The sequence below is a fragment of the Erithacus rubecula genome, assembly GCF_903797595.1.
Source record: "Erithacus rubecula genome assembly, chromosome: 4".
Classification (NCBI taxonomy): domain Eukaryota; kingdom Metazoa; phylum Chordata; class Aves; order Passeriformes; family Muscicapidae; genus Erithacus; species Erithacus rubecula.
In genome coordinates this window covers 12,183,601-12,195,675 of record NC_136686.1, presented here as the reverse complement: position 1 = coordinate 12,195,675, position 12,075 = coordinate 12,183,601, and the positions used below count along the sequence as shown (strand labels likewise).

Here is a 12,075-nt window from a genome sequence, read left to right as displayed (position 1 = left end):
TGCCTTCCTGGGATTTGGATAAACTTCAGTTGAGATGAAGGGACAGGATGTGAGATGCTTTCAACACCATGAAATTCCTTTTTCCTGCAGTAAGTGCTCTCAGTGCTAGGTGGATTTTCATCAGAATGTCTTGAAGCTATGAGAAAATAAAATTAATGAAATTTTTGCTTTTGATTTTTGTGAAATAGCTTTTGTTTTAGGGAGCCAGTGTTAGTTTAAAGCAATTAACTTGCTGCTTGAATGCCTTAGTGCGGAGCATTTGTTGGGAAATAATTAATGGTGATCAGCAGATGCTCATCATAACTGATGCAAAGTATTTTTTGCATTTAAATCAGCTATAGTGAACAGATATTGAGAAATATTGCATGTGTTTTTTAAATTACCGTTTTGTCCTATGCACATTTTCCTATCACACGCTTTCTTCTGGAGCTAAATGATGCAAACACTTGTTTCAAGATGTGTACAGCTGGTAAGCTAGAGAGAGTTAGATTTCTCTATTTTTTCCAGATATGTTGGTATTTCACAACTTTTTTCTATTTAATTTAAATTGGAATTCTCCTATTTTCATGCTCATAGCCCGGGATTCTAATTATCTTGACTCTTGGCAAACATTAATTGATGCTGCTTTAAAAAATAATAATATTCATAAGTTTGTATTAATTTTTTTTCACCTTGACATGATTGTGAAAATATATAAACCTGAGGCGTTTTCTTTTATAATAACTGTAGGCCTCTTTCTACTGGCATTCTGGAAGGGAGATGCGGCTGATGTTATTGCAGTAAAATTTGAGTTGAACAACAAATCCAGTACTGCTCTTTCAGTGTCATATGCTGATGTGGTAAAGACTTCTGAAGACAGTAGAGATCAGACTCATCAGGAAGTTTAGTCCTCAATATGTCAGAACCTATATGTGAAATGATTTTGTTACTGGGCGGGGAAAAAGAAGAAAAAGCTCAGAACAGGAAAGTAGAGAAGTCAAAAAGGAATGGTTCTGTGTTAGAAAATAGTCCTTTTCTAGTAAGGTTTAGTCATAGTTGAAAATTAAGCTTTGTCTAAAAGGTCTACAAAACCTTATTTTTTATATATTTCTTGTTACAGTTAAAGTATTTTGCAAACACTTCCTATGCCACTTTGTGGTTCTAGAAAAGACCTTAAATCTTTCTCTTTGGGTTGAACTTCAGAGAGGAGCTTTACTGCAATTTTGAAAGAGTTTCATGGAGGAAATTGAGCAGAGAGGGCACCCTGCAGCAGAGGCCACTGCAGCATCAAGAGGCTGATGGCTTCTTTCCCCAGTCCCATCTTTCTTACAAAGTTCTGTTTAGTGCAAGTGGGCATTTGAGGAATGTTGCTTTCATGACTTCAGCCTCAAAGGCTTGGCAGAACTAGAATCTTCCTCTGAGTCAGTGTCTCTGCAGCAGACTTGTGAGGCAATGATATGGCTTCTTGCTCCTCTGGCATTAATTACTAATGATAGAAAATAGTTTATGGGCCTAGTTTTGTATTGATACAGTTATATTGTTATAACTTCTGGTATTTGTTTGGTTTTTATTGATAGGTATACGTGGGGAGATTAATGTGGTGGTGAAAGTGGATCTCTTCAATGATTTGAACAGATTTAGGCAGTCATCCTGTGGAGTCAAATTTTTTTGCAGTAAGTAGAGGAAAAAAGTTTATTTGAACAAAAAACTTTTTCACTCCCTTTCTTTTCCTCTTCTATTGATCTCGCTTCTCTTACCAGCTCATTGCATAAACCTAGTAGAGATAACATTGACATAAATTGCTTTTCCTTTTTAATATGTTTTTATTTTTCACATTTCAGAACAATGTAATTAAATGATGGGATTTTTTAATGTCCCTAGGTTGCATTTCAGTGCCTGTGCATACACACATGGTGTTATTTTGGGTCCATACCCTTTTAAAAAGGTACAAAGTGAAAAGGCTTCACAATGGTACATGCTGTAACTGGTACACTGGACAGTTTTCTTATCAGGGTTCCATGATATCATGAATAAAACTTCCTTGGTATATCCACATTTTCGCAGAAAATTGTCTGGTAAACTTTCTGAAATCACTTTTATTTGTAATTTGATGTTTTTCTTGCTATCCTTGGCTCATAGACCTATATCTTACATCTTTTATATATTTTTTTTTTAACAGCTACATCTATTCCTAAGTGTTACAGAGCAGTAATTATTCATGGGTTTGTGGAAGAACTTGTAGTTAATGAGGACCCAGAGTACCAGTGGATAGACAGAATCCGCACTCCCAGGGCATCGAATGAGGCTCGGCAAAGACTTATTTCACTCATGTCAGGTATTAAACATGGGCTTTAATGGTTATTACTACTTGTAAAAATGTTCAGGATTTAAATAATGCAATATGCTTAAGATTGTGTATGAGTTTTATTGTTAATTGTGTCTTCTGTTTCTGTGGATTATGTATTTCTAACTTATGGACAGTATGACTGATTCTTATTTTTTTCTCACTTCTTGGTGAGGCCATGCTTCTGCCTAATTTTTTGGTTGCTTTTAGCAAAAGGTCACAAAAACCTGGGAAATTTTTTTGAAGACATTCTTAACCCATGTGAGGAGTATCACTAGAATTTTGACTCAAACAATTAAAGTAATGAGCTTTACCCTCTTTGAGCCTTTTAAAGTATGTGAACAAATATGCACTTTTTCAAATACAGTGTGCATCAATACTTAGGGTACCCATCCCATCTCCTTGAAGTCAGGCTTCGTTCATTGTTTCTCAAGCATGTCCTGTGAGGAAAGAATTGGACAATTGGAATTATTCAGCCTAGCATAGAGAAGGCCTTGGAATGACTTTGGTGGCCTTCCAGTGCCTGAAAGGAAGCTACAAGAAAGATGGAGAGGGACTATTTGCAAGGGCCTGGAGTGATAGGACAAGAGGAATGGCTTAAAACTGACAGAGAATAGGTTTAGATTGGGTATCGGGACAAAATTCTTCCCTGTGAGGGTGGGGAGACCCTGGTGCAGGTTGCTCAGAGAAGCTGTGTCTGCCTCATCCCTGGAAGAGTTCGAGACCAGGTTGAATGGGGCTCTGAGCAACTTGGTCTAGTGAAAGGTGTCCTTGAGATCTTCAGTAAATGGGACAACATAAAAAATTATGGAGATGTACCTCCCTTGGGAAGGCCAGCATGCTGTAAGGGAAAAAGTGAAGTAAACTGTCGTCATAACTAACATGAAGACTTTTTTTTAGTATAGCCCCCATACTAGTTTACAGAATTCATATTTGCATATTTCTTGCCGTGCATAAATAGTGCAGGTGGAGAAAGTATTCTGCTAGAGTTTATTCATGGCATAGATAAGAGGCTAAAAATCCAAAAGAACTCACAGCAATACTGTTTAACCTCATGTGTGATATACAGTGCAATACTGTTATTGGTGGTCACATGTAAAGAATCTTGAAGAAGTCTCTAACATCTGAGAGTGAGCCAGGCTATTTCACAGATCTTTGTCATTATGTGTTAAGTTAAAAAGAAACTTTCATACTCTATCTCAACCATAGAGTTTTTTTCAAGACCATACAGGCATGGTTTCAATTAAGAAGTTTACAGTATTAACCTGTGCTGGTAATTTTAGAATCAAACTTCAAGAAAGCAATAGAAACTAGAGCTGGGAGTTAAATGATCCTTGTGGGTCCCTGCCAACTCTGGAAATTCGGTGATTTTGTGCCCATTTCATTCCACATGATTTCTCAGCAGCAGTGTCATTAGGACTGTTAGGCCATCCTTTGTGACAGTGAGGATTTTTCAGTTTGTTAACTGAGGATTTTGGAAATCTTCCATTTTCATAAGAAGAGAGATGATATTTTCCACATTAGTTATTACCAAGACAATCCAGCTACATAGAACAATTTTCTAATGATGTCCTCCTAAAAAAACATCAATGGCAGACCATAGTTTCTTATAGTCAGTCTTTCAGTCCTTGTGTGCTGTTAATTGAAATGGTAGTGTTTCATTAGCAGTAGAGAGGCAAAAAGTAGGAATTAAGTTGACATATGCTTAAATAAATTGGTAAATGAAGAAATTATAGATGCCTGTTTATATAGATTTCAAAGATACTGCGTTGTTTTGAACTATATGAAGTATTTAGAAACTTATGTGAGTTGCAGAATGACCGACCTCTGTCTCTGAAAAAGTAGAAAAAAGATTTTAAAAGCCTACTGAAAATAAAGACTAGTGGGAAAAAACTGAAAAAACCTTTGAAATGACAAGTTTTGGCAATCACAATGGATTTGGAGAAAAAAGAAAAGAAGCTGTGTAAGTCCTTGGTATCACACAGTGTTGTAGGAGACAGTTGTGACTGGCTCCTTGACCTAGCTTTGTAGGATTGGATTTATTACCTCTTCTTCTGACTTGGCTGGCACTCCAAAAGTAGAGGTCAAAGACGACAAAAGAGAATAGAAGAAGTTCATTGTGACTATGACCTCTTTACCTTTTGTTTTGTAGGTGAATTGCAAAGGAAAATTGGCTTGAAGGTGCTTGAAATGAGAGGAAATGCTGTTGTCGGTTATTTGCAGTGTTTTGATTTGGAGGGAGAGTCTGGACTCGTAGTGAGAGCCATAGGAACAGCCTGCACATTGGATAAATTAAGTAATACATCAGCATTTTTACCTGCATGTAACTCCCCATCCAAAGAAATGAAGGAGTAAGTATGAATTAGTAGCTTGTAGGGAAACAAGTTTCACCTCTCTTCTTTTCATACTCATTCAGTTTTTCATAACTGGTGTGATTTCTTTTTTTTTTCCCCAGAATTTGTTTTTCTTTTATAGTTTTATATGTCTGCAACCCAGTTTTATATTCTACAATTCTGAAATGTTTTAGGTTGGATGACTTGTTATTTCAGTAGAAGCTGGAGTGGTAATTTTTATTTAAGATGATTTTCTTTGTATTTATTTAACAATAGTGCTACATATCCTTGGCTTGTAATCTACCAGTTTAACTATAATTGGTTCTGCTTTGATGCTGTGTTTGTGCAATGAACATTTTTGTGAGGACTTCTCACAGAATACCTTTGGTTCAAGTTTAAAAGTTTAGGAGCTTATAAGAGAAGATAAATTTTGAATTCTGATGGTTCTGGCAATGATTTAGACAATGACCCCAAAGAGATCTCATCTTTTATCGTGCTTTGATTTTCACTGTTGTAAAACAAGTAGGACTATGGCAAGACAGCTTGCAGAGAAAATCTTTTTACAATGAGAAGTAGAATTTTGTGATTATTGTCGTATGTACTACACCACCAAACAGTTTGAAGGCAGTATTTTGATATGCATACAAATTAATAGAAATATACTTTTGGTCTTCTTTACATGCAACTGTTGATACTTTTTTGTGTGGATTATTATTTAGTTATTTTCTGTTGGGTAGAGCAATCCAGGAAGGAAAAAACTGCACCAAGAAGTGTATTACATATCCTGTATTTCTAGATGTATTAATTAAAGTAGCCATTTTCATTAACTTGAATTGTTGTGTCACTGCAATAGAGATGAGGCATGTTTGTTGTGCAGACATCAATTGTTCTGCAAAATTTTGCAAAATATGAACTGACCTTTAAAAATTACTGGTTTCTATTTCATGGCATGGCTTGTTTGGCTTGTCTTGATTTTAAGAAATGGCTTTTAAAAGAACTTCTGGATACAGTGCAGCATAGAACAGCAGTGTCGTGGTTAAAAACAAAAAATACCTGGTAATTATCAACTTAAAAAGCACCCATAAATAAACCAGTGGCTTTTCACTCTGCAGCAAAGTACGGAAATTCCACCTCCCAAATTATCCATGTTCAACTCAGTGATGGATATTGTCTCAGTTCAAAAGATGGGACCATTTCTCTAAGGCAGCAAAATCAACTAATTTGATTCTTCTTATTCTTGGCTTTACTAACTTAATGGCCTGTTGCCAAAAAGCAATAATGCAAGAAAGTGCTTAAGCTGTTCCTTTTCCTCCTTTTATTTCATCTGGACTCTTGCATGCTAGGAATTGAAATTCTTAGAGTCTGCTTAGAGTAAGAGATCTCCTCTAGCTAAACTTCCCTGAAATCATTGATAACATAACTTTGCAACCTGTTTGTATGTATTGTTTTCTTTTCTTCCACCTTGGCTGCAAATTCTCTCAGGTCTCCGCTGGTTCATCCGCCGAGCCATGGATGCCGCTCGACTCACAACAGTCCAATTCACACTGCTACTGGCTCACGACTTACTCAGAACTTCTCTGTGTCTGTTCCCACTCTCATCTACACTGGTATGAGACTGCTCACACTCCAAAGTTGGGGAGAGGCAGCCCACAGGCACAGTGGTCCCAAAGGGCAGGCAGGCAGGCAGTGTAGGCAGGTACCATATTTCTACCTTCATTTCCTTGTGGACACACCTTCTATTATCAGGGAAGAAGCACCCAGGGTACAGCAGTTCAAGCAAATGCAGAATAGTTTCTTGGAGATGCCTTGGAGTCTCTTCCACAAAGCCACACTCTTCACCTTAACATGCTCTTGCTTCCTCTGAAACTAAGTAAAAAAATGAGGTGATGTAACTGGGAAACATCGATTTGATTAATTGCTTTCAAACATAATTCAGATACAGTGGGTTTTAAAATGGTTCAAGGAAGGGTCTGTGCCATTTGTGGAAGAGATGGTTTTAGAGAGCAGGTAAGTCAAGCTGTGCATAAGTAAACTGTTTGTCAATAGAGTTGTTCCCATAAAGATTCTCCTCTTTGCTCTGTTTTTAGCTGTGGCATGCTGCTGATGCTATAGGATAAGGAAACATATATTTTTTTTACCTTAAAATGCATATGTGTATATACATAAGTGTATAAATATGTATAAACACAGCTATAATTTAAAATCATTTTTTCTTTATTAAACTAACTCAAAACATTGTGTATTGGATCAGATTTTTAAGTCATAAACTTTTCAATTTTTTTATTTTGCATATATATATATATGTATATGTATATATATATAAAATTTTTTGTCACATCTCATGCCTTTCATTTGGCTTAATTGTTTCATTGTAGATGACGAGCATCTCTCTGTAGGATGCTGAGAGGGTAAAACAGCATTTCTTTGCCTCTGGCCTCATTCCCAGCCTCGCACCTAAGGAATAACTGCTGGCCCTGCCCCAGTCCCATCCTGGTGTTTGGATCATGCTGCTGTCAGCCAGGTCCTTTGGCACAGGATTACTGAATATGTTTCCACCTTCTTCTGGCAGGATTCCTTTCAATGAAGATCCCAATCCCAATACATATTCATCAGGACCCTCCACCCCTCTGAAAAACCAAACCTATTCCTTTTCACCTTCCAAGTCCTACAGTCGACAGTCCTCTTCTTCTGACACAGATTTGAGTTTGACACCCAAAACTGGTAAGGCACTTCCACCCACTTTTTGTTTAAGTTGTGTTTCTCTTTTAATATTTTCATTCAACGCCTTTTTGCTTTTTGGCATTTAAGTTATCAAAATGATGTGAAAATTGAAGACCTCACACAGCACACCTCAAGCTCAAAAGTATTTCTGCAGGGTCAAAATTTCAATCCTGTCGGTATTTCCACTGTCCTGGATAACATGAAAATTGTTTTTGTACCACAACTATATTCAAGTCAAAACACTTCAGAGCATGAAGAGAGTCCTAAGTAATTACCTTTTTCTTATTTCCTCCATTTCATATCACAGATCATAGGAGTATATTTCTCACCACAGTATGTTAAGGATGGTGTTATTAAAACTATGCAGCCTTCACGCCTATTGTGTTGTACCCTAGGTTTACTTCATACATTTGTCTAATTTTTAACTCTTTTGCAAATTCAAGACTAGACATGTAGCAGCCACTGCCTTGTTATTCTCTTGGTATATGGAAATAGCTTTACAAACACAGTATACACTTTGAAAGCAACTTAAATTACATTAGAAGTAATTCAGCCATCTTCAAAAAGCATTTTTCTTTCTCCATTGCTTTATCATAATTTTTTCAACTTGTTTTTTTCTCCCTTCTTATTTTTTAGTCTGTGGTTAGAATCATGTCAGCAATAATGTCAGCACAGCTCAATTATTGTATGTTTATTTTTCTTTGTATGACCAATGTTGTGAATTTTGCTACCATAGGACAAAGTATTTTGCAGAATTGTTTCTAGAAGTGTGATTAGTTTTTAAATTGTGATATTTGAAACTCAGAACATTCTTGCTCCATCTAATTAGACAATTTTTAAGCATATTAAAATAGTTGGTTCAGCTTTACTTGATAGCACTTCTTTCAAAAATTTTTCTCAGCAGATGAGTTGAATATTGCATTCTAATGGAGTTGTATTAAATATTTTGTCAGTTTATTTCCCAGCTGTGTTAAAAATATTCCCAGTTAGGAGGCAGTCTTTCTTAGTCCTGTCTTCTCTGTCCCATTTTTAAAACACACAAGCAAAAAAAGTGCACTTGATGTTTTTTGACCTTTTTAAAGGATGTCTGTCCTATGAGTAACATATCATAGTAGTTTATTTAAAGAATCTGCAGATATAACTGGATGCTTATTACTTAGGGGCACCCCAAATTCATGTCTTTAGTTTACTGAGTATTAGAAAACCTGTTTCTTTTGATCAGATTTTCCATGGTAAAGATCATGTCATGTAAAAGATTTAAATGTAACATAGGTGGGAATCTTTATAGATGTAAGTGCTGTGAATTTAGGCATTTGGCAACTCACTGTGAATGTGTTTAGGTTTTAAAGCAGCAGACTTATATATTTCCTGGCAATATTAGGTAGGTGAATGAACCCTGTTGTCTTTAGTCAGTTCCTTCATAACTGAAACTGGTTATGTAATTGGTGCCTCTTATTTGTAGGGATTTTTCAAGTATGTAAAGATATTTTTTAGCTATCTTTCTAGTATTAAAACAAACTGGGCATAATTTTGCTTATTAGCACTGTCTTTTTGGCAGTTTTTAACTCTGCTACTGAAACTTGTCTAAAGAGGATTTGCTAGTTACATTTAAAAATTCTGTATCTTGTTGTGATAAACTCAAGTTTGAATCTTAATAGATTAAAAAGACAATATCTCATGAGTCATTTGCTTATCATCAAAATTTGATGACATCCAGAAGACACTTCCGTAACATACTAAATTCAGTATGTTGTTCTTAACAATTACTGTATATGTTTAGACCTCTGTTTTAATTTCCCAAGGCTTTTAACAAGTTCAAATATCTCAGTATGTAAGTTGGTGATCTTAGTTACACAAAGTTAAGAAATGCAGACTTTTCATGTGACACATCAAACTTTATGAAATTTGAGATGCCCATCTCTTCTGCAGTATATTATATTCTTCTTTATTTCTCAGTTAGGTAGGTAGTGTGCTGACATGTCTGACATGGAGATTAACCTGAGAAATGGTGCAGAAATCACAATTTACCAGTACAAAACACTGGAGTTTGAAACTTGGATCTTCTAAAGCATCTAATTTGCAATAGCTCCAAATTCTCCAAGGAGAACGTTACCTTGATATCTTCTGTGAAATACAGTTGTGCTTGTGTTATCCATTCTGGTCTATAAATACATTTGCTGAGTTTGGATTTGAAGTTACAATTCTGGGAGTAGGGATATGTTTCATGCCACTGCAAATGAACAGAGTCAGGCTAGCAAAAAGCCTGATGTCTTTTAATCAGATGATACATTCTGATGTGCCATAGCATATGTTTGGAGGAAATGGAGAAGGTAGGAACTCCTTTTCTTGGTGGGAACTTAGAATTCTACAAGATCATTACTCTGAAAAATCATAAAACAAATCCATGACCTCTTTGGAAAATAAACTTTTCTACCAAGATATGGAAGTAATTACATTAAATGTGTGCAAAGACTCTGTTGTTTACATTTTACTCCATACTATTTGCTGTCAAATTGTTTGACGTTTAAAATGTCTAATTACCATGTCTCTAAAAAATTTAATTTCAAAATAAAGTTGATCAAATAATGATTTTTAAAAACATGCTTCTCATGCACATTGTGGAGCTGTATTGTCATTCCATTTCTTTGTATGCAGAGAAATAATTTGCAGTAAGTGTTGATTCATTCAGAGAAAACAAAAATGCTTCATTTTGATTTCTTTTGTCCGTTTCTTTAGTCATCTTCTGAATCTACATCTTTGTCTCTATTACTTTCTTCCACAGCACCTTCCCCACAGGGACCTAGGATTTTCCTGTTTCCCAGCTCCCCTACACTCTCTTGTGATTCCCCACATCTTAAGTCCTGTCTCCTCCTCTCGGGTTCTAGCATTAAACCTCTACACTCTAGCCATGTCAGCCCAGTTGTTCTGAGGAAAAGTGTTTCTTTCACTGAAGAGCTGCTTCTGGCTGCTTCTGGTAGGATCTATCTATTATGGCCTTTTAAAGAAACTTTTAATGAAATGTTGTTATTTGATTAACACACAGATGCTTCTATAACCCTGGGTTTGCTCAGTTAGCCTCTGAAAACTGCTGGCTACATGACTATTCATTCTATCTCTCACCTCTGCCCCAGAAGCTTGAAACACCTTCAGAACTTCTTAGACGATTTGAACAATGTCATTTATGCTAAAGAATTTTTTCTTTACCCTTGAAAAATACCCTTTGCTAATTGGACTGAAGTAATTTACTTCATTTGTAATCCCACATATTCTCTTCACTTTGTTGTTCCTGCATTTTGCATGGAGTAAATGATCATTTCACTTGCTTGTGAATTCATTCATAATTTGCTGAAATAATGGTTATCAGATGCTACCAACTCTACTTTTTAATTTAACCTCTTAAACAAAGCCCATGGTTTTTGCTTCTATTGCCCTCTTTTTCATTTCACTGACATGTATTATTTTCATAGATTTCAATTAAATAGTTGATATTATTGTGCTTTTTTTGTAGAAACTCTTTTGGTTGTTTTGTATTTTTTTTTGAGTTTGTTTCATATGTAGTATTTATGCTATGTTTGTCTGCATTTAATATTGTATAGTCCCTGACAGTGATGTTTACAATCAATGCTAAATAGTAAAAGCAATTTAATCATGTTTAATGGGACTATGCAGATACTAATATTTTTGTTTCCTTATCCAAGAACAGCTAAAAATATTCGTTAAAAATTGTAGTGTTTTTTTTATCTAATTATATGGTAATTGTAGCTTAGTAACTCTTAAAAATGAATGAATGAGTTTAGGAATGAATTTGCATACATTATTAAGTCTAGTATTTTTTCTAGGTCTTCCGGTCTTTGGTTAAAACAAGTAACTGCACTTTGATGTGTATTTACTTTTGTTCATCCTTGTCATATGATTGATCAGAAGAAAAATAATAGTAGCAAGAAATTATTATGTTGAATTAGTTACAAATTCTGGAAATGTAAATCTTGGCTTCATTGCTAACTGTTTGCACTGTAGTGTTTGTATTTCATCCTGCTCCTGACACCTTTTTTTTTTTATGCTCTGCTTTCCTGTACTACTTAGGAGCTTATTTTTGCTTTGTAGTGTTAGCCCTGATGTCATTAGATATATGGAATAGCAATGATAATGTGTTTTTAGGCATGACATTACCAAGAAAATCTGATTCTCTAGCATTGTGTTTTCTTTAAGAAAAACACAATCTTGGTATGTGTTTACTTCAGTGATTTTTAATCACAGAACTCATAATTTCCTGTCAGACACATAACCTGCATCTCAACACGCTCTCTTAAGGGGACATGTCCTTCATAGCAAATAATTCAACAACAATGATGTTAGTGAATCTGATAAACTTTCTCTGCACAAAAACTCCTGTGGTTAGGGGGTACGGGGCTGTAGGTAAAAATCTGAAAGAAAGAAAAGAGAAAATTATCATATTACATAAAATTGGAATTTATCTCATATTTGTTTGCAGAAAATTTGCAGGTTATGTGTGTGCAAACACAGTAAACAAATAAGTGTAGTTTTAAATGCTAAGCAGTAGTAGCCCTTAACTTATTTGAATGAATCTGATGAGTATTTCGTTGCATAAAGTAATTTGTATTTTTTTCAGAGTTTATATTTCAAATCAAAGGATATGTATTGCCTTTGTATTTTCTTCTTGTTTTTAATCATGCATTA

At 35.2% G+C, this 12,075-nt stretch overlaps 1 protein-coding gene across 18 annotated transcripts in view; it reads left to right on the top strand.

The window, feature by feature from the left end:
- Positions 1 to 12,075, top strand: part of C2CD5 (C2 calcium dependent domain containing 5) — a 56,354-nt gene that overhangs the window by 5,232 nt on the left and 39,047 nt on the right. For 11 of the 18 annotated variants that reach the window (XR_013773943.1, XM_079303407.1, XM_079303397.1 and 8 more), the window contains exons 4-8: positions 1,557 to 1,652; positions 2,159 to 2,314; positions 4,476 to 4,674; positions 7,226 to 7,377; positions 10,160 to 10,351. Coding sequence is in view for 17 of the 18 variants with exons in the window: in XM_079303407.1 (XP_079159533.1) it covers positions 1,557 to 1,652; positions 2,159 to 2,314; positions 4,476 to 4,674; positions 7,226 to 7,377; positions 10,160 to 10,351 (795 nt within the window). In the remaining variant the exon portion in view is untranslated. Of the gene's footprint in view, positions 1 to 1,556; positions 1,653 to 2,158; positions 2,315 to 4,475; positions 4,675 to 6,138; positions 6,264 to 7,225; positions 7,378 to 10,159; positions 10,352 to 12,075 lie in introns of all 18 variants that reach the window. The other 7 variants (XM_079303400.1, XM_079303398.1, XM_079303412.1 and 4 more) reach the window with 2 other exon arrangements.